Source organism: Phasianus colchicus, chromosome 1 (genome assembly GCF_987193195.1).
Source record: "Phasianus colchicus chromosome 1, bPhaCol1.hap1.1, whole genome shotgun sequence".
Taxonomy (NCBI): Eukaryota; Metazoa; Chordata; class Aves; order Galliformes; family Phasianidae; genus Phasianus; species Phasianus colchicus.
The window spans coordinates 50,506,502-50,528,996 of record NC_143436.1 but is presented as its reverse complement, the minus strand read 5'-3'; the positions used below and the strand labels follow the sequence as shown (position 1 = coordinate 50,528,996).

Genomic DNA, 22,495 nt, shown 5'->3' with positions numbered 1-22,495 from the left:
GTTGTTGTTGTTTGTTTGTTTTTTCCCAGAAAAAAATGATAAGTAGCATCTTGTTCTGATTTTTTTTTTGGCATTTATTTTTCATATGCTTCAGCTTATATTTATTTCCCAAATGTGGAAAGCTAACATGTAAAGAACTAACATATTCTTCTGGCTGTGAAACCTCTATTGCAAGAAGTATGGTTGTACTAATGTATCAGTTAATACGTTAATTATAGATGCAGGTCTGACAGCATTCACCAAGGAGATATTTCCCACAGTTTGGATAAGACAGGTACATTTCCCTAAAGTTGTTCTACGGCTGAACAGAGAGGAACCTACACAAATAAAGGACTTGATTGTGGTGGGGTTTTTGTTGTTGTTGTTGTTGTTGTTTTTTCTGTCAGCTTCCTCTAGTGCTTAACTAAACCAACTGATGCTTGTGATACTCTTTGGGTAGCAAATAGCTACCCAGTTTCTTAACTTTTAGGCTGTGATCCAGTGAGCACACATGCTCAGTTTTACTATGGCAAGTACTACAGCAAGATTTCAGTGGAACTGTGTGCTACGTGTAACTGTTGGTAAGAGCAAGCCTCTAGATAAAGACTAATGTCACAAAACTCTTATTTGAAACATCTGCTTTCCTCCAAACTTGTTGTTTAGCAAGGGCCAGATTTTTTTAAAAGCATTTAGGTGTTTACGTGCACCTTGGTATCTTTATAAAGCTGGCACTAATTTCTTCTTGAAGTATGGATTAAGAGCCTCTGGAGAGTCTGAAAACTGTATATAGACTTATTTCAGTCAGCTTTTAATTCTAAGGGGACTTTAAAAAGTTTAAAAAAGGTTAAAATTAGTCTCAGCTGTGGTTAAAAAAAAAAGTGCTTCACAAGCAAGGGAAATAGTCAATCTGACAAAATAAACTGAGGTAATACAAGACTTCTGTGACTGGGATATTTCTGGGAATTCAGCAGTAATCAGAGGCAAAAACCAGTGAGAATCATAACACAGTCTGTAAGGTGATGCTGTTCGGTCATTGTTAACCCCAGCAACTTCAGTTCTGGAAGAAATAAGCTTTCTGATCTCAGACTATTTCCTATTGCTTGTTGTTTTGTTTTGCCAGATGTCTTCAGCTCCATCTTTAAGCGCATGGCTTTGGACGATGTTGCTCCAGAGCTCTTTGGGACAGATAAGACGCATCAAATCTTTGATTGCTTCTGGTACTGTTGGAGCAGAGTCCTGCTCTCGTTTTCCCTCTGGTGCTGAGGGAAACAACTCTCAGCTCTCCTCGAAATAAAGCCCAGATACGGGAAGCTCACGGGTGTGAGTACGTGAGAGAGCTGGAGGATAACAGCGAGAGGGCTGGGAACCTCCACCAGCTGCTTTTGTCACACGCGCTGGTTTCTGTGACAGCCTCTTCCTGAATACCTGCTTCAGTTCGGCAGTACAGGATTGCGGAGGGCTCGGAGCGGGCGCTGAGGGGAGGTCGGGTGCCGAGGCCGTGAAGGCCTCACGGATGTGAGGAGGAGCAGGGCTGGGGCATTTTCTCGCTAATGACAGCTGATGAACGTTAAAAGGTTTGAGCAACCCCTGGCCAGCCGCTAATCCCCGTTAAGCCCTCAAAGGGCTGAGGGGCTGCGAGGGGTTACGGCTGTAGCGAGTGACGTTGGGCGCCGGCCTCGGCGGGACCCGACTGACGGCGTAGGGCCGGGGCGGGGCCTAGCGATGCTGCAGGCCTGCTCCGAGCCACCGCTGCCGGCCGCTTCTCGGCCGACAGAAAAGTGCGTGAGAGGCAGGGAGGAGGAAAACGCAGGTTTTTTTTTTTCTTTTTTTTTTTTTGAGCACTTCCCCTTTAAGGGGCGGGGCCAACGCAGTTTGCGGAAGAAGCCGGCGAACGGCGGCCGCTGATTCGTCGGCGCGGTCTCGTGACCTTGCGGCGGCCCCACCCTTCCCGTTCGCCGCCGCACGCCGGCCCCCTGCGTTCCATTGTGTGCGCCAGCGCCCCCGGGCCCCGCCCCCGGCTCTGACCACGCCCCCCCCTTTTTTTTTTTCTCTTGGCTCATTTCCGGCCGCCGCCGCCGCCGCTCGCTTCCCTCCGAGGACTCGGCAGAGTGAAGAAACAACAGCCGCCATTTTGTTTGTGTGTGAGCGACGGAGGGAGGGAGAGACAGCCAGAGGCCGAGCGGACGGGGCGAGCCGGGGGGAGGGCAGCGCAGAGAGAGCCAGGGGCCCGACCAGGGGACGGGGAGAGCAGCGAGGAACCGAGCCGCCCGGCCCCTGCTTTCTCCCTTCTCTTTTCCTTCTCTTTCCCCTCTCCCCCCCCCCTTTTTTTTTTTTTAATTTCATTCTATTTAATTTCTCCCTTCGCCTCCTTCCTTCCCCTCCCGCTCCTCCGCACGCCCCGGGAGCGGCGGCCGCCGAGCGCCAGGCAGGGGCAGTAGGGAGCCTGCGCCCGGCCCCCGCGCCGCTGCGCGTCCCGCCTCTCCCCCTCCCCCCCCTCCTTCTTCCCCCCCGCCCATCCGCCCCCCCGCGGGCAGCGCCGGGACCCCCCTCCCCCTCCCTTCTTCGGCCATTTAACCCACCCCCGGCGGAATCTTTATTTGATTTTATTACTTTAATTTTAACCCTCCCCCCCTCATCCCCCCGCTTCAATTCAGCTCGGAGGGGTCGCTGAGCCGCACCCCCTCTTCCCCCTCCTTCCCCCCCCCCCACCCCCCGCTACGAACCTCGTCGCTTCCTTTCCCCACCCTCGCGAAGAGGGAGTCCCCGTGGCGGAGCGGAGCCGGGCAGCCCCCTCCCCGCCCGGCCCCGGCGCCCGCAGCCATCCTCGGCCGCCCGGGAGGAGGGGGAAGGTAGGCAGAGAGCGGGGGAGGGGCCGGCTCCTTCCTCCTCCTCCTCCTCCTCTTGCCGCTGCCGTGGGCTCGGCCCCTCTGCCTGCGCCCGAGGGGGGGGCAGCGCACTACTGAGAGCGAGAGAAAGAGGAAGGGGAAAAAGAAGAGGAGAAAAGGGCGGAGGAGGGGAAGGAGAAGGGGGGTGGAAAGCAGAGAGGGTGTCGAAACCCGGCCCCCCGGCTCCCCATCCCGCGATCGGCGCTGCCTCCATCAGGACAACAACCCCTCCTCCTTCTGCACAACAAGATGTGAAGCGGAGACTCCTGGGACTTATCCTCATCCTCCTTCCAGCTCCCCTTGCTGCAGCCATTAAGCGGAGCGACCGAGAGGAAGACGCGCGTTGGAGCTGGGGCCGCCCGGCCGCCCGCCTGCCCCCGGCCCGCTCGCTGCCGGTGGGTTCTTTTTCGCAGGGTGGTGTCGGAGGGGGAAGGCGCTGCTGCTGCGGGAGGAGGAGGACGGCGGTCGTTTTTTCTTTTTTCCTCCTCCTTCTTCTCTCCCCTCCTCCTTCGCCCGCCTCCTGGTGGCGATGAGGAGGAGGAGGACGGCGCCGAGGAGGAAGAGGCTGATGGCGGCGGTGAGGAGGCAGCAGCAGGAGGAGGAGAAGAGCCCCCGGAGGATGAAGATGATGATGGTGACGGCGGCGAGGAAGCACCAGCAGCACAACAGCCGGGATTAATCTCACTGGAAGGGGAAAAAAAAAAAAACAAAAACAACAAAAAACAAAAACAAAAAACCAACAACCAAAAAACCAAACAGCAACAACAACAACAAAAAAATAACTAACCAACCAACCAACACCACCAGCCTCGGTTTTTTTGGTTTTTTTTTTTTTTTTCTTCTTTTTTTCTTTTTTTAATTATTTTTAATTTTTTAAAATTCTTATTTTTGGCGGGGGCTCCTGCCAGCCCCGCGCCCGCGGGCCGAGGCCTCGCTCAGCCCCTCCGCTCCCACCTCGCTCCGCTCCTCCCAGGGGCGGAAAAAGGGGAACTCGGCCGCTCCTCGCCCCTCCGCATCGTCGCTCCGCAGCCCCCCGAGGGCCCGGCCCCAGGAGGTTGGGGTTTGGGGGCTCCCCCCGCCGTCTCTCTGCTCGGAGTGATTGTCTAAAAAAGAATTAAAAATGGCCGAGAATGTGGTGGAGCCGGGCCCGCCTTCAGCCAAGCGGCCTAAACTCTCCTCGCCGGCGCTCTCCGTGTCCGCCAGCGACGGCACAGGTCAGTCTCGGGGGTCCAGGTCTCGGCCTCCTTTCTCTCCCTTTTCTCCCCTATTTCTCCCCTCTCCTGCCCGAATCCCTTCTTCCCTCCGCTTCGGGCCTGTCCTCGGCCTTTCCACGCTTCCCTCCCTCCCAGCCCCGACCCTATTCCCTTCACGGCGCAGGAGGCTGCTTGCGTCTTTCTGCCCTTCTGTTTCTTTTAGAAGCGAAGCTGCTCGCTGCATTGTGCTTTTAGGCAATCGCTGATGATGAGATTTAGTCCTTTTCTTGTCTTTTACACCGTAGCTATGGCAGAGCTCCTCGCGAAGCCGGCTGCCTTGAATTCCCGTTGCAGAAAATTGAAATTGCACAGAAGCATCATCTTTAGCACTCTTTATTGTCGAATTTATGGGTGTGCCTGTCCACATACACGAATGTGTGGCTTATTTCTTATTTTACGTAGATACACATGTATATTTCTTCTTCTAGAGCTCGTTTAGAAATTGGATTTATTTTGCTGTTCCTTTTTCCCTCTCTCCCGTGCACACTGCTTATTTGATTATTATTTTTTTGTGGTTCTTCTTCTTTGCAGAAGAACATCCAAAATTTGCTTTTTCATTTGCTTCAAATAGGTCTTTTGCCAAAGCTGGTGGCCTAAAGCCTGAATCCAGATTGCCAGTTTAGGACATAGGGTTCATCAGGACTTTCAGAGAAACAAAATGTTACTTTACCTTATTTGCATCAAGAATCAATATGGAGTGCACTTCTTGCATCTCCCATTTCTTTGCTGTGAGACCAAAATGTCTGAAATTGCCCTGTAGACAGATGAGGGGCTTCTCTGCAGTCCCTGCAGAGGCCCTTGGTGATGCTGTGGAGGTGAGAAGCGCTGGGTGTCCTAACCCCTTGCAGGTAGATCTGGTTGTGCTGGGAGGGCAGAAGGTGTACCAAAGGGATGTTCAGCTTTTGGATGCCTCTTGAGAAGCAGATGAGCTTTTGGTATCGTTCTGCTGTAAGTGCACATGGTTACCTGTCCTCTGGAGTCTCATTCCAGTCACTTTAGGTCTTCTTGAGCCTGTGGAGGTGTGGACACCAATCAGAGCTGCTGAAAAAAAAGGAACTGTTTTAAAAGAATAAGATGGCTGATTGATCGGTCTCTTGACAGTAGCAGAAGGTTACAGGATTCAGTTGGATTGAGCAGTGGCTGTGGTGCTGCTTGGAATCATGTTCAGATTGTGACTTTTGTCTTCCCTGTACTTGGTGAATGACATATTAGTTCTGAAAAGTTTGTGTGCAACTTTCAGAGCGTGTTAGATCCAGGAAGGATAGTGTGTGACTGGAGGAAATGACTATTCCCCCAGTATCAACAGGTCTTCAGTGAGAGAGCAGAAGAGGGCTGGAGAATCTTTAGCCAGAGCTCACTGCTGGGCTTGGAAACCAGTGCCTAATTCAGCAGTAACCATTTTGACTTTGCCTTGGCAGTGGTGATCTCGTTCTGTTTGTGGATGTGAATTAATGTGTTGATTTTTAATTGTGAGCTTATTGAGCAGCTTAATAAATGAACTTTTTCTAGTTACAGTGAAACACTGAGGAGTATTGAGCAGGAACTCAGAAGTGGCAGCACAAAATGGAATAAAATTCCTGTAGAGTCACTGAGGTGGTCATCATCTGGTGGCAATGCAGAGGTTTGTAGTGCTGCAGACACTTCATGGATACTACACAGAGGGTTTTTAACCCTGTTGGTGTCCTCACTGACAGTTTTTGACCTGCATTTGGGACACTTCCACTTTGTTGTTTTTTTTTTAACTTACTACACCTGTTTCTCTGATGAAATAAAATCAAGTGTGCCGAACCAATAAATATATTTTGAAGGTTATGTTTTTCAATTGCTGCTTGCATGGCTCTTTTTTTGGTCTTGCTTTTGCTGTTTTGGGAAGCAATTTTCAAGTTGCCATTTTTAACCTATCTGCTCTTTAAATTTGTTTTAAAATAGTGCAAGCAGCTCTCCTATCGTAAATTCCACGTGGGAAATTTGTTAGATTGTCCCCACTCCCGAGTTCATTATAGAAAATCAGAAACACGGTGCTCACGTGCTTATTCCAGCACTTTTTTTAAAGTCTGGGTTCAATTTCCATATTCAGCCTGGAGGGAGAGAGGTTAAGAACCTTCAAGGGTCCATCAAACTTTGCAGCACATGCGCGCAGTGGGACTGTGAGCGTGTTTCCTCAGCTGTGAACTTGTTGTCTTGATTTCTTAATGTGAAATACAGTTTCAGCCTGTCAGGTACCTGGAAGTGATGGCTGGCTGTAGTTAACTTACTCCCAGCCCAGTAGGAGTTCGGTGTATTTATGGCGGTGACTGAGCCTCTGATTCACCCACGTTTTCGTTTCAGGATGATGTTCATATTCTGACATTGGAATATACTAAACTCAAATAATTAGTTGGATAGGAGAATGGTAATCGTATATGTATTATTTTCAGGTATTAGGGCTCAGAGCTTTACCGTGGGCTCACCTTTTGTTGGCACAGTGTCCTCAGTGTGGCATGTAAATTTGACAGGGTGCTAGCAACTTTTCTGTACTGAGTGGCTACATTGAGAAAAGTAATTTGCCAGTGTAGCTTTATTTGCTTACCCTTCTTCTCTGGTAGAAACACTGTTTTCATATGTTGCATCTAGTCTGGGAAGATTTTTTTAACACTATATTAGCAAATTAATTGTATACCTCAGTCTATTTTTTTTCACCGCTGTAATGGCATAATTTCAGTGCATCCTGAGAAATGATCTCCTTCAGTAAATGAGTAGAAGCCCCTCACAACAATTCATTTTTAACTGGATGCTTTACAGCAGTGATTTCGTGTCGTCCTTTTTATCTGTGATCGCTTCATTTTTTCCTGTGGTGATGCTAAGATTGCCACGTACAAATTTCTACCTGGTGTATTCAGTAAGGATGAGGTTAATCATTTTTTTTTTTACAGTGCTCACTGCCCTTAGAAATAACCTGGGTTCTGTGTACTGGGAAAGCTTTTGGAGCTGCGGACTCCAAACTGCTGTCTTCCATCAAGGAATAAAAATGGAATATACGCAGCACTGCAGTGTGCTGATACGGTATCGCTGCTCTGGTTGTTAGATCTGAAAATAGGATTGGAAGTGCTTAGTGTTTCTGACTTGCTCTAAGTCAGTTTTCTACAATTAATTAGTTGGCACATGTTCTATCAGACATCACTGCCAATTTGATATGTGCTTTAACTTCCTTCACTTTAATGTATCCAAAAGTCTCATTTTTCTGAGCACTAACGCATCTTCAGTCTCTCCATTTCAGAACCTGTCTTACACACAGTTTGTCATCTTGTTTTGTTAGTTTCTTTCAGGAGCTACTTTTGACCTTTAAAACTTTCCTCTCCCTTACAGCAAAGGTTTAAATCTTGCATGAAAACAACCCCAAAAAACAAATCAACAAACAAAACCCAAACTTCTCACTTGGACTGCTACAGTTTTGACTGATCCTCATCTTTCATTTGTTCCAAATGTTATCAGACCGTTTCTCTGCTTGAAATGAATCTTACTGATCTCATCTTACTGTCTTTTCCTGATGCACTTGTAAAGTTTTCAACTCTGTTTTTGCTTTGCTATGGATTTTTTTTCCTTATAGTTTGTATACGTACCTTTTAAATAACTTTTACAAATCTGTTTTCTGACCATTGTCAAAGACCAAGTTGTTATCTGCTTGGAGCCATCGGTTCAATATTTCTATTTCTTCCAGTTGATCCACTTTTTTCTTTTTTCCCCAGGTATTACTTGTAGTGAGATGAGAAATGCATTAAAATAGAGTTTATTAGATAATATAGTCTGCAAGCCAGGTGTTGCAGCAGATTATTTTCAAGCCAGGCACAGACACTGCATCTGCCATGGAGAGTGAAGGGGTATCTCTGCCTTATAGTTGTCTGGGGCTGTCAAAGTACCTGCATTAGGAAGAAGGTATATTAAATGTTTTGCAAACTGACCGTTCTGATGGCACGTAGTAACTTTTCAAAGGAAATCCTACAGGCTTTGGATGTTCCTGCACTTTCAAATTGCTGTGCTGGTGCTTTTGCTACTCTGCTGAGCTGGGTGTGTCTTACACAGGTCATGAAAAATACCCTGCTAACTTTTGCATCTTTTCTCCACGTTGTCAGAGCAGGGTTAGGATTTAGTCCAGGCAGGCTGTAGTTCAGATCATTGGTCAGTTCTATATTTGCAAGAAAAACCCTTCAGAAGGCTTTCTTTACCTGGGGAGAGTGTAGTGAAATCTAGAGCTTCTTTGAGAATGTCCGTTTTATGAGGTACTGGGGATCAGCAGTGTCCAAATTACAAAGGTACGGGAAAAACAGTTTTTGCAGGAAAAGTTCAAAGTGATTTTATTACTAGATTTTAATTTGCTGTGATTTCATGTGTATTTTTTGCCTTCTCTTCATAGGCTGCTCTTCCGAGGAGCAGCCTTTCGGTGCATGTTCTAACAACACAGTGCCATTACTTTAACCTTGCTCATCACCATAAGTAGTGCCCCCTTGGAGAGGGTTTGGCCAGAAGTCACTCAGAGTTATTCCTGGCAAACAGAGTATTTTTGCTGTGTCGTTTTCACCATCAGATAAACAACACACACCTGTCTCCAAGGACTCGGGTTTTCTGTCTTTCCTTACGCTGTAGCAGCAGGCTGAAGTAAAATACATCTGTCTCTGCATATGGTTGTATGCAGTGACAGCACATCCGTGGTTAGGTTGAGTTTGTAGGACTTCAAGTAGAAGTGGGTGCAGGCAATTCACAGAAGTTATCTCCCTGAGCAGTGACTGATATATTGGCCAATGTGATTTTGTTTGCTTCCTAAATAGCAACAAGTTTGCTTAAAATGCCTTGGCATACGAATGTGTTTAGAGTTCTGCAAAATGTGTTATTTTCTTTTTCAAGCACTCTTCTCTTACAGAACTTTCTGATGAAAGTCAGGAAAAGGAATGATAAATTCTCTACTCCATTCATAAGTAACTCATGGTTTAGTTGGCTGTGCTTACAGGAACAGCGTGGATATAAAACCATGGTCTAAGCTAGGATTTGCACCAAAAAAGTAAAAGTTGACTGCAAAATTTTCAGAAACCATGCGAATCTCTTTCTATTATTGATGTCAGTAAAATGGGCTGGATAAGCCTTTAGCTCTTTTCCATTTTTGACAGCGCAAAACTCCTCTGTACTGCATCTATTCTGCATCGCCACAAGAAGTGGGATTTTGAACTGCATTTATTTCCTCTCAGAACTGTGAGGTTCCTGGATATCAAGAGCTCCAGCTGAATTACTGGTTCAAGCTGACATCTGATGTGCTGACTTTTGGTTTCTGTATCTATGAACTTGATACTACCTTTCTGGTTTTACTCAGGAGTAATGTTGAATGAACTCAAGTCAGTCGGAAAACTGACTTCACTCTGCTACTTGTGTATGCAGATTGCATCATTTCAGAGTTGGAGGTGACAACAAAGTCAGCTTCATTCTTTCCTAGCAACTGATTTGTAACCATTTTTGAAATGAAGCTGATGATGTCTGTTTGCAGACATAAAGGTGTTCCCTTCCTATCTGCACGTACCCATTTTTTTGCCTGTGAGTGTAGCAAACCAGCAGCTCTCAGACTGCAGAGACCACCAGCTTTCCGAACTTGTGTGCTTGATGCTCCAGCATTTATCAGACTCCTGGCTAAAATGCCTTTCTTACACTCTTAACAATACCACAGACGAGCAGTATGTAACCTAATGTGGCCCTGTGGGAATTTCAGTGGCATCCAAAAGCGAGATACTCTTGGGAGTAGGAATATTAATTTGAGATTTGAAAGGTAGCACAATGAAATTCATGCGAACGCCAGCACGCTCACAAGTTAATGGTTAACTGTGTGACTTCAGCACCTTGGAATTGAAATATCAGCGCTTCATCTTATTTGGATCATCAAGGACAGCAAGGCTGGTACCTTTTTTGTTGTATTACATAAAAGCGTGAGTATGCTGCTGCACAAAGAACAGTGTTTCTGAACTTCCACCTTAAGTAATGTCTTCCCTATATGATTATAACATTTCAGTTTCCCTAGAGCAAAATCCATGTTTCAGAATCATGAAGTTTTCACTCTTTTTCAGCAGCGACCTGCACTCATCTGTATCTCTAAATGCTGCTTTGTAAAAAGCTTTGAATGAAAATGAAAACGCAATATTTGTCTGGCATTGCAAAAAGTCTCACGTTATCCGGAGTCTACTAAAACTGGTCTGTAAACTAGTTGGAGTAGAGTATAAATTAAACTTGTGGATTAATTTTCTGCATGGAACTTAGACTTTTCTCCTAAATGCAACTTGAAAGGGGTTAAGAATAACTTGAAAAATGAAGAAAGAGTGTGGTCCTAAAATAACCTTCGATAGACGTTGAGCAATAAGTGACTACTTCTTTAAAGTGACTTTTTTATGCTTGCAAAAATCTGATGTTTCTATCTGCTAACTAGCATGGAATCATGTGTTCTAGATAATGAATTGCACTTCTTGACCAACAAACTTCTGGTTGTTTTTAAAACCCGATGCCTGGAGCTGTGTGCTAGCATGACTTGCTGATATGTTTTGTGCCTTTGCACGTGGTATCTTCTAGGGGTGCTGAGCCCGCTCTCAGAATGAGTAGCATGCGTCCCTTTCAGATGTATTTTTTGCTTGTGTTGTTTGTGGTTTGTCTTCAAGTTATCAAGTTCCTTGATGTGGTGAGCAAATTTAGGTCTTCACTGGATTAGCAGGAAGGAAGGAGGAGGCAGTGCTTCCCCAGTTTCTCGCAGGGAACAGAATTAAAAATTCAGTCTATTGCGAAGGCTATGTTATTGAAATCCTGTCATACAGCATAAAAATTCTCAGCTGTTCTTGCACAAGCAGTAGTGAAGACCTCCACATCACACTTCCACTTTGGCCGTGTATGATGACTATGGTTATGCAGAGGCTGATGCCATAGGATTTTGGAAGCAGCAGTAGTAGCAATGATGAATCTAGACCTTAATTGTGTAGGCTGATGCTGAATAGTTTTTTCCCCCTTTTGTCTTGCATCAAATTAGTAGATTATTTTAAACTCTACAATTTAAGGTAGGAAAAATGGTTTGGCAAAGTTCTCGTTACCGTCGGGTAATTGTGGCTTCACAGACTATCTTATGTGAAAAGCTTTCTCTTTCAAGGCTTTTAATCATAAGTGTAAATCTGGTCTCCAAAATATAGCAAAACTCTCTCACACCCACTTGGTAGGAATCTTGAGAGTTTTTACCTCTTTCTTAGTGTGCTTTTTCCCCACTAAAGTTGCCTGAACATGCTTGGCTTCATCTTCTGCCATTGCAGATGCCGTGGGAATTGATGATTTTCTTTTATTAGTGCTTTGTTACCATTCTGTGCCTCACCTTTGCTTCTGCACTTTCATGGATACCTCAGAGTTGTCTGGTGAGTATTCAGCTCAGCGTCCCATTGTGCCACTTTTACTTCTTGTGTTCTTTCTCCTTCCCCCCCCCCCCCTTTTTTTTTTTTTTTAAGGGCATTTCAGGCAATGCCTTTTAGGGCCTGTACTACTGGTGCTACTTACTATTGGGTGTTGGTTGTATCTGCTGGGCTTTCCTGCTGTTATACCTGGGCTCTGTTCAATTCCTGGATAGCTTTGATGTTGCCACGTGGGGAAGATACTGTGCTCAGCACCTTATTGCTGCTATTTGTAGAAAGCATAGCATAGGTTTCATGTTTTCTGTGTAGTCTCTCATCATCCACAGCTCCTGTCAACCCTGTCACGTGCATACTTTGTGTTCAGTGTCCTGTAGTGAGCCTTGCCCACGGGACACATTGTGAACCGAAGGACTGTGGTATCATTTGATCCACTGATACATTTCTGGAACCCAGGAACACTTGTGCAAAAAGGGGACTGCTCAGCAGCTTGATGTCTGAGTTCAGAATGTAATGTAGTCCGTGGGATGCAGGGACAGAAACTGAAAGTCTCATTCCCTCTGTATGGTCAGCAACAAGCACTGGAATGAGTTGGCTTATGTGACTGACGTGAAGGCTTCTTCTGGCATCACTGTCAGCAAATGATGCTGTTTCTTCAGATATACCACCTCCTTCAAGACGGAGCGCTTAAATTTGTTGAGGCTGTGGTACAGAGCGTGTGAAATTGAAGTGTTCTGGGCTGTTTTGTAGCATGTAAGCAAGTTCTCAGAAGACTGACAGGATTCACTGTAGTCCTTTTGCTAGTACTGGCTAATCTCCATACTGATAAAAACTCCCATTTTGTTCTGAAAGGTGGTGGGAAGTCTGTTGTCTTAAACCAGAAATGAGAAGGCTGTACAGACTGACTGTAGGCTAGAAAGCATGCAAGAGAAACTAACATATACCACTTAAATCCACGTATGAGTTTCTTTGCTGACTAGTTAGTAGGAATATGTTGTCCTTGTGCTGTGAGCACTTTTGTCAGAAATGTCTACCTTGCCTTGCGTGCTTGGGCAGCTGTTATCACTGGGGCTGCCTGGTGTTCTTGCAGTAACACTAGCTTGAAATACCTACTTTGGGACTTGGTTGAAAGGGCACTGATTTCTTAATGACTTAGGGGTTTTGTTTGCTCACCGTCAATCTGTAGCGGTTTAAGGGCCTTCTTGGTGTCAGGTGGGTTTCCATCCCAGTCTGGCGGTCTCCTTATGTCATGCAGATTAGGTGCTGTCAAAGGCAAACTTAGCAGAAGGGTCTGTAGGGTCCAAAACTGAGGAAGCAGTGCACAGCATACAAGGAGAAGCTGACATGGTGATTTTTGCACTCACTCTCAAAGCGGAGGATACAGTTTGTTTGACTAAATCCAGGTGAGCTGGGCTGCTGCTACAAAAAATGGACCCATTCCATCTGCTGGCTTTCCTCACCCACTTTCTCACTACAGATCTAACACAGCCATGGTGAGCTGGCTGGTTTCTTCACTCTACAAAGACGCATTTTGACAGTCAGTGGCGGTACAATTCCTAGTGGGAATTATTATATGCCTTTGCATGCAGAGACTATTTCAGTTTAACACTTAGTACCTACTTGGATGTTGTGTTTCAGAGGTACCTTTCATCTTTTGTAATCTCAGATGACAGGAGCATCTATTTCACTTTCCTTTATTAGTGAGATGCACTAATAATGCCATTAACAGCATCATGTGAAATCACTCTGTACCGCTATACTGAGGTCGAGATGGACTTTTAACAATTACTGCTTTCTGATCCTGATGAGCTCTTAAGTCAGCCTTTGGCTGTTCTGTTCTGTCCCAACTTCTCTTTGTGATTACACACAGTCTCTAAGGTTTATGAACCAGGTAGGGAAACTTATGCAGGACTGTTCTGCCTCCTTCCACTTCCCACTCCCAGCTTTGTTTTCTTAGTAAGAAATTTTCATGTGTGTCTTCGGTGATAAAAGATTGCAGGGCTAGCAATGGCACTGGAAAGCCAGCAATGTGTTTTTATCGTTTCTGTCTTAAGCTATTCTGTTGGCTCTTGTGTGGATGTCTTTGCTATGGTTGTCACGTACCCAGAGCTGTCTGCCCTCACCTTGTCAGCATTTGGTGTGGCCATAGGTAGGTCTCTATGGCAGACTGTAGGAGAGCAGTACATGTAAAGGACTGGAATGGATTGTAACGCGTGCCCCGTGCTCACAAAGTCCTATTTTTCTGTATGCTCCTTTGAGACTGTTCGTGTTTCAGTCTTGTACCTGAAATCTTCTGCCTCTTGCCAGTTATCTAGAAGTATGATTCCTTAGCTGAGCAGATAACTGAGCATTTTTCTGTGTTCTTTTAATCTGGCTGGAGAAGACTTTGAAGTTTGTGCTCTGGAAAAGACTTGGGGAAAAAAAAAGGGGGGAAAGTGGTAAACAATGTCAGAATGGTGCTTCACTGGCTTTATGATTCTGGCTTGTAGATGCTGTATTCTTACATCATCTTGCACATTCTTTGTGGTTGCTAATCTTTGCAGGTTAGTATGGAAAGAACAGGATGCTTTCTTATTTAAATTTTTGGGTGTAAAGAATGGGATAACCTCACAGCCATTTAGTCGTTCTGTTTTGATATGGAACTGTTGATATGTTGTGATGTGAGAAGTTAATTAAGAACACAGCGTTTTTATGGTTTTCTGCTTCCTGCTGGTGGGTCTGCACCAAATCCACTTTGCCAAGGAGGCCTGTTAGCCTGCATCAGGGCACTAGGGTTGGATGGGAGCAAGTCATCTTAGCAGCTGGCAATACCCACTTGCTTGACAAGGGGGAATTTTGAAAGAATGAGGTTTTCAGAGAGGCAGGTTAATATTGTCTTGTGCAGAAGGATGAGCAAGTCTTTCTCTCAAAACTCAAATTGTGCTGCCCTTTTGCAGTGTTATATCTGAAATCGTGTAAATAAGTCTTTCTGAGTAAATATCCAGTAATAGTTTGAAAAACGAGCTGTTCTTCGTATTCAGAAGGCTACTGACCACTTTCCAGGTGGTGCTGTGAATGGCTGGGTATGGAGTGATCTGTTCTCAAGGGACATGAAGTGGGATTTTGTAGTGGGACTTGCTCTGTGCTGGAGGCTGCATCTGTTGGAGTAGAAGTTCTTGTCCATCTGCTACCAGGTTTTAAATGCTGGAGAACTTGGATAGAACTACATTCTTTTGCCTCTCTCATTTTGAAACTTCAAAAAATATTGATTGTATTGAAAAATACTGCATCATTGAAGATGACTCCTTAGTACGTACCAGAAAGCAGAACTTTTAGCACAACATTTTCTTTAACAGATGGGCTAGCTGATTTTACCAGTTTAAGATACAGCTCTTTAGTGGAAACTCTCATTCTGTCTCTGGTGCTTTGCCATGATGAAGAATACATAACTGGAGTTATGCAGTCTCCTCTTGAAATCTCCTCTGTTTTGGTATACCTGAATACTTGCTAACCTCCTGTCATACTTACAGAATTCTAAAAAGTCATGGTCTTATCTGTGATGACAGTTGAGAGATTGTTTTCAGAAAAGAAAAAGAAAATAAATCACCATTAAAATCCCTTAGTTAGTACTGGAGTTTTGCAGTTTGGATTCAGTCTACTCTGCTCTTGTGAGGCCCCATCTGGAGTACTCTGTTCAAGTCTGGAGTCCCCAGCACAAAAAAAGACAGGGAGCTGTTGGAGAGGGTCCAGAAGAAGGGCCACGAAGATGATCAGGGGACTGAAGCACTTCCCCTATGAGGACAGGCTGAGGGAACTGGGCTTCTTCAGCCTGGAGAAAAGAAGGCTGCGGGGTGACCTCATTGCAGCCTTTCAATACCTAAAGGGAGCCTACAAACAGGAGAGGAATCAACTCTTTGAAAGGGTAGATAACAGCAGGACAAGGGGAAATGGTTTTAAGTTGAGGGAGGGAAGATTTAGGTTGGATGTCAGGGGGAAGTTCTTTATAGAGAGAGTGGTGAGGTGCTGGAACAGGCTGCCCAGAGAGGCTGTGGATGCCCCGTCCCTGGAGGTGTTCAAGGCCAGATTGGATGGGGCCCTGGGCAGCCTGGTCTAGTATTGAATGGGGAGGTTGGCGGCCCTGCGTGTGGCAGGGGGGTTGGAGATTCATGATCCTTGAGGTCCCTTCCAACCCTGGCCATTCTGTGATTCAGTGTGATTCTGTGAAACATTTTGATCATGCTTCTAATGCTGGTCAGCTTTTCTGACTTGCATGCTGGCTTAACAGTAGTCTTTCTCCATTAGTATTTGGAACAAGTCATCTTCCAGCCTCTGTAAAATTCGCTGTAATTGATGCTTCCTTCTTAGCAATTGCTGAAATAATGAGTGGTATTATAGGTCCTTGTCTAGATCTGAAGTTTTCGAAAATGCAGTGGAAGTCCTCTTACTGAGCATCCACGAAATGACCTTTCTTCAGAAGTGATGCTGAACTATTTTCATAGTTAAGATTAACTTAAAAAACAAAAACAGAAAAACCCTTCACTGTGTATTCGCAAATTCCAAATGTGAAGCTTTACAGCCTAGTTGGTGGGGATAGTATGGTAAACTTTGTAGATCACTTTTGTTTTAGCTGCCGTAGATTAAATATGTGGCTCAAAGTGAACACCATCTCTGCAGACATTGGAACTTCTTTTCTTGATGAATTTGTTAGACACTGTATAATATTCCCTTATCTATGCATCCTAAATAGTAATCTATCTCTACTTCATTACTTGCAGAATATGAATTTTATTTAAGTGGAGTTTTTTTTTAATCCTAATGTGTTTTCACAGCTTTGTGGCCAGGAAGGTTATTTTGATTGTTTTCTGGCTATGCCTATTGTGGGAAAAATACTGGCTATTCCATGAAGCTCAGTTTAATTGTGTAGGTCTGTTCTGGGAAGGACTGGGTGTAGAAAATTGAAAGTAACAATCAAACAACAACAAAACTGTTTTCTTTTTACGGTTTTAGAAACATTTTCTGAAAAGCATGTAATGATACTAGTTGTCTCTTCCTGAAAGTGATACTTCAGTGAAAGCTTAAGAATTAAGGTGGTGCTTTCACATCAGTGTTTTAATTCTTGTTAATAACAAGACAACAAAAAGTTGTCTAATTCTGTTGGCAGACTACGGAATGTTGATAGTGTTTCCCTCCTTTCCCTTCAAATTTCCCAAGTTGGGAGATCGTGTTCTTTCAAAATAAGGCGTTGTAGGAAAGTAGAATGGTCGTCTCCAATCTAGGCTTGATAAGGTGTAGGAATTACTTTTATGATGACTAATTGGGATAGTTTTCAGTAATAAATGATAGAGGAATTCCACTGGAACATAGTGAATGAATTTTTGATAGTTAAATGAACAAAAAACGAGAATTGATAAAAAAAATGTTTTTACTCAAGAAGAAATTTTCTACTGCTGCTTGCATTGACCTTATAAAATTTCTTGTTTTTCAGATTTTGGATCGCTATTTGATCTGGAACATGACTTGCCAGATGAACTGATCAGCTCCACAGAACTGGGACTCACCAATGGTGGTGACATTAATCAGCTGCAGACCAGCCTTGGCCTGGCACAAGATGCTGCCTCTAAACACAAGCAGCTGTCAGAACTTTTACGGGCTGGTAGCTCCCCAAATCTCAATATGGGGGTTGGTGGCCCTGGCCAGGGCATGGCCGGCCAAACTCCACAGAACAGTCCTGGAATGGGAATGTTGAACAGCATGGTGAAAAGCCCCATGGCACAGGCTGGGTTGACTTCTCCCAGTATGGCGATGGGTACAAGCGGACCAAATCAGGGTCCTTCAGCCCAATCTACAGCAGGAATGATGCCAACAGTAAACAGTCCAGTTAACCAGCCTGGCATGGGAATGAACACAGGGATGAATGCTGGCATGAATCCTGGGATGTTGGCAGCAGGCAATGGACAGGGGGTGATGCAGGGGCAAGTCATGAACGGTTCGATTGGAGCAGGCAGAGGGCGACCAAATATGCCATACCCAAACCCAGGAATGGGAACTGCTGGTAACTTGTTGGCTGAGACACTGCAGCAAGGCTCTCCGCAGATGGGAGGACAGGCTGGACTGAGGGGGCCGCAGCCTGGAGCCATGAACAAGGTAAGGCAAGCTAAGCTTGACTTTAGTACCTTTTTTCACATCATTTTATTTCATCTGCAGTAGATATTCTGTAGAATAGCATTTTTTGTCTTTTAAGAGTCCTGGATCTTGTGCTAAATAATTAATATACTGTCAAAGTGGTATTTATGGCAATCAGGGGAAACAAGAAGTTAATCAGCAAGCATGGCTGTTACTAGGTCAAGTGGTGGTGGTTTGGTTTGGTTTTTTTATTTCTGTGGCAGTGTAGATCATCAATGTTAAATTAACAACTTTGTAGTATTTAATCTATTTCATGCTTTTGTCCACAACTGTATCTTCTCATCTAGTGTGGTGAGTGTGATGGGAACAACATGGGATCTTTTAGAAGTTGTGGTGCTTTTCTGTGTGACACTTAATGAGAGTATTTGCTGCCTGTGATCAGATGAGTATTGGTTTGTGCTGTAGGATGAGAAGAAGCAAATATGAGTTGGAGTGGGCTGATGTGCTGGGTGTGTTAGGACATATGTAGGATTTATAAAGAAATACATGCTTGAATTATTGGAGAAAGAATGCCTGTGTGAATACCTACAAACAAGAATTGGGTTCCTAACAGCTGTCCAATTGCACCCAGCTCTAGTTTTTAGTTTGGAAAGGTTTTGTCTACTTTTGTCTACCTTTTTCTATATTGGAAAGCTGAAAAAATATATTGTTGGAGAGGGATGGATGTGCTTCTGTAATGTAAGATATTTGAATGAAGCTGTTGTGTAATTGCTCTGGAAAAATGGGAGAAGACCAAATGATTTAAGTTACAAGTTGTTTAAAATTTGTCTTAGCTTGCACAAATAGTTTCACTAGCATAGGGAAACAGATGAATATTGCATAAGTTTTTGGGTTTTGATTAAGAAGACTTGAAAATATGTAAACATTTCATTTGATGGGGCTATTTTGTGTTTATTGGTTAATGAGTGGAAACTTCGTTTTTAGAAGGACTGAATTCTGCTGTGTTGATGATTTTGCTATGTTTTAATGCACTAAATAAAATATTAATGTCTTACGAGCATTATTAAAATCTTTTTGATCTTGCTGCTAACTGTGGTTCTGATAGCTGTGACCAGTAACACATTAATGTTGTGGTCTGTTCATTTCATGTAGCTTTGCTTGATAAATGCATTGCTGCAAAGTCCCATTGCTGCAGTAGATGTAATTCATAGTGGAAAGAAATACTTGCGAGTTTTTGTATTGGAATTAGTTGATTGTTGACTTTCGATGTTAAAAAAACAACTGTATTCAGAGGTCCAAAATTAATGCACTGAGTTTCAGGGTGAAATGTAACATCTTAATCCTTATTTATTGCACCTAAAGTGGAGCTTTAAAGTGTTCAAGCAACAATGAAACACCGTGTTCTTTATCTAGGAGCTATCAAGGAAGGCCACAAAATTGAGTTTTTGGCTGAAATAGTTCAAAATGAAGCCGTCATCGCTTCTTAAAATCCTGCCTTGTGCTTTACATCTAAACTAAGCAGCACCTTGTGCTTTGGGGAATCTACACCAATGCAGAACTTCTGCTTTTTTGCTTGTAGTCTCAGCCTGATTTAAAAAAAAAAAAGAAAAAAAGAAAGAAAAAAGAGAGAGGAAAAAGGAGAGGGGGGGGAGGGAAGCTGAAGGTAAAGTTCTTTAATTGTTGAGAAAACCCTTGGAGACTCGTAGGGTGAGCACAGCGGGCACAGCCCGCGTGAAGCAGCCCCGACTGGCGGATGAGAAAGCACGGTCTGAAATGGAGGCTGAAATTCCAGAATGCCTTCAATTGGTTTGGCTGCTGGCAGGGAGCCTGTGTTTCACTTTGTGCAGCGGAGTTAGCGCAGTCTGACAACAGGCATGTCGGACCGCTTCATCTCCCCACCCATCTGCTTTTGTTTTTCCCCCACCTACAAATCTTCACAAAGTAGATGAAAACATAGGACCCTAAGCAGTTGTTTCCAAAGGCCTTTTTTTTTTTTTTTTTTTTTTAGCTGATAAATTTAGCACGGTGTCGCTGCTAATGTGGGAGTTTGTGGAGTAACTTTCATACGTTTCCTTCATTGCTGTGAAAATGGGCATTATTTCAGAGCTGTCCTTTAGTAGGAGGGGGAAAAAAAAATAGGCAGAACGTTTGGGCTGCATTCAGCGATGTTGTGTTGGCTTTCCAGAGTCGGCCCTTTATGTGGTGGGAGGTTGCTTCTGGGAGTTGTCCTTCAGTAAAACAGAGGTGTGTCATCCACCATGGCTTTTACAGACGAGTACCGTATGTTTGGTGGTATGCTAACTTACTGGAAGGGAGGAGGTTGTGCTCTTTTAATGGTAAAGATGAGCTCCAAGTGGTCCTGGATTTTAGCAACAGGATGGTCATGCTTCTGCTTTGTTCTGCTGTCCTATGGAGCTGCTGAAATGTTTTCTTCCTCTCCTTAATGACTGGTGGCAGTGGGACACTCACTTTACATGGTAGGCATGTTCCTCACTTTCCTAATTGTGTAACTTTTGTTGTTGTTTGGTGGTTGTTTTTTTTTTTGCACTTGAAATCCCAAATGCCCATAACCAATTGATTTGAGGTCAGCAGATACACACAAACTTGAATTGTCCTAATCAGCCACTTGTAGCATGGTCCCATGCTGTAGCTTTATGTATGTTGTAAGCCATTTCTGGAATACAAACAGGCATTCCTGTCTCTGTAGCAGTGGTGCTGACAAATGAATCCAGGCTTGAAACTCACCTGGTCATTGGGGAAAAAAAAAAAAAAAAAAGTTGTAATTTGAATGAGTTTTCTGATGCAAATAAGGGTAGTGAAGCACTGGAACAGGTTGCCCAAGGAGGCTGTGGATGCCCCATCCTTGGAGGCACTCAAGGCCAGGCTGGATGTGGCTCTGGGCAGCCTGGTCTGGTGGTTGGCAACCCTGCACACAGCAGGGGAGTTGAAACTAAATGATCATTGTGGTCCTTTTCAACCCAGGCCATTCTATGATTCTGTGATGCACCTTAAATGCACCTGATGTTAGGGGAGGGGATGGGCTCAAGCAGAGGGTGCTGTGGTCAGAGCATGGGCCCTGCAGTCGTTTTGGGGTGGCTTCCAAACACCTGGGAAGGTTCAGCCTGAAAGGAATGTTCGGAGAGGAAAGGAATTAGAACAAGTTTTGCTTTCTTGAATAGCTTTTTGTTTAATGGGTGCTTGATTGTGTGCAGAGGACTGGCACTCCTATTACTCTTAAAATAGAGTTTTGGAAACTGTTTGTAATGCTTTGATTCTTTCACCATTCAGGCATTTTTTTTCAGGCATTTTATTTCACTGGCTAGCCTTCCAGTTCTGATTCAAGAGTAAACAGCAAACTTAAGCTCCGTAGTAAGTTAAGAACAAGTTCATCTTTCCTGTTTTGAAGCATTCTTCATTTGGAAATATATATAGTTAAAATCTTAGTGTGGCTTTTCCTCCTGGCTCCTTCTGCAGTTCCCAGTTATTGATGAAGTCTTACAGTCCAGCCTTTTGCTAGAGGGCCATGCCCTTCACAAAGTGCACAGGTCCACCTGACTTTCAGGCCATTTACATTGGGTCTCCCACTGATCACCATAATGCTCTTTCATCAACGGCAGGGACCTGAAGGCAATCCAGGTGAGTAGGGAAGCCACTGCCTTTCCTGTTGGATTGTTTCACTTGCGTGTGAAATTACTCTAAAGGTTTAGAAGTGGTGTTAATTCCTTGTAATGTGGTTTATTGTCTGAGTATATACAGAGCTCCCTCTTATATTCTTATATATAGGAGGCACTATTCTGTTTTATCAGTGCTTAGCACTTGTATTAAGAATCAATTTTACAAAGACGATTATTTAGACCTTCCTTTAAATAAAACAGTCAGAAATGTCATGTTGAAAGTTGCAGAGGCTGAAAATCATGACACCCTCCAAAAGCAAATTTAGGTAAAGAAAGTAAAAACCAACGTATGTGCATTAACGTTAGTATATTTGTGTCACACTTTGGGCAGCAGCAGATCAATGTTCTTGGTTGCTTTATTTGCAGTAATCATTTGACTCAATGTGCAAGTGTACCCATAGCATTTAGATTCTGTGCCTCAAGTGTGCCCTATGGTCAAGTACTAATTAATTGAAAGTGTAGCTGTATCTCATGGCCCTTTGCTTTTTCTTCTTTGGTGTAAAAGGTGTATAATTGCTCACTTTGTCCCAGTTTATGGGGAGAATGTGTTTGAAGAAGAAAGGGAGCAGGAAGGCTTTGTCTTTGGGATCTAAGTTGGAGTGGATAGGGGAGTTTCTCACACAAATGGCAGTGAAATAATGCTTGTGTCTTGCAGTAGATACCTTAAAACATAATGAGATCATCTGCAGAGAATAACCATCATTAACAGTCCTTGGAAAGATTGTAGCAGATATCTCTGGCACAGTTTTGTTAGACTGTATGTGAGCTCTATCAGAGAGTTGAATGGCACCAGAAAGCCACGTACAATAAATCAGTTACAAGATCTCCTCTTTAAAGAGCCAGCTGGAATTTAATAAAAATAACTTCCCGGTTTAGGAAAGTTAATTAACTTCTACTTGCAAATATGGAAAGATTACATCAGCGTGCTCTTTAACTAGTGCATGTATTACAGTTGCCCCAATAGAGATGCATAGCTGATAGTGCAAATGTTGGGTTATTTCAATCAATGTTATAAAAACTCAACTGGTGGAGGCAGGAAAATCAAGCACGGTTGTTTTCTGCTGTGTGTAGAAGGAATGAACATTTGAGATTTCCTTTGCCACCTAACAGCCATGCATCATCATCTGTTGCTTTTTATCCCTCTCCTTTATCGTGATGTGCCTCTGCCCTGCTGTGTGTGAAGGCCTCATGTATGTGATGGAAGGAACCTGAGG

At 44.1% G+C, this 22,495-nt stretch overlaps 1 protein-coding gene across 1 annotated transcript in view; it reads left to right on the top strand.

Moving 5' to 3' along the window:
- Positions 1–3,717: 3,717 nt before the first annotated feature.
- Positions 3,718–22,495, top strand: part of EP300 (EP300 lysine acetyltransferase) — a 58,818-nt gene continuing 40,040 nt past the window's right edge. Inside the window, exons 1-2 of the mRNA XM_031600239.2 lie at positions 3,718–4,078; positions 16,970–17,628. Coding sequence (XP_031456099.1) covers positions 3,985–4,078; positions 16,970–17,628 — 753 coding nt within the window. The 5' untranslated portion in view covers positions 3,718–3,984. The remainder of the gene's footprint in view (positions 4,079–16,969; positions 17,629–22,495) is intronic.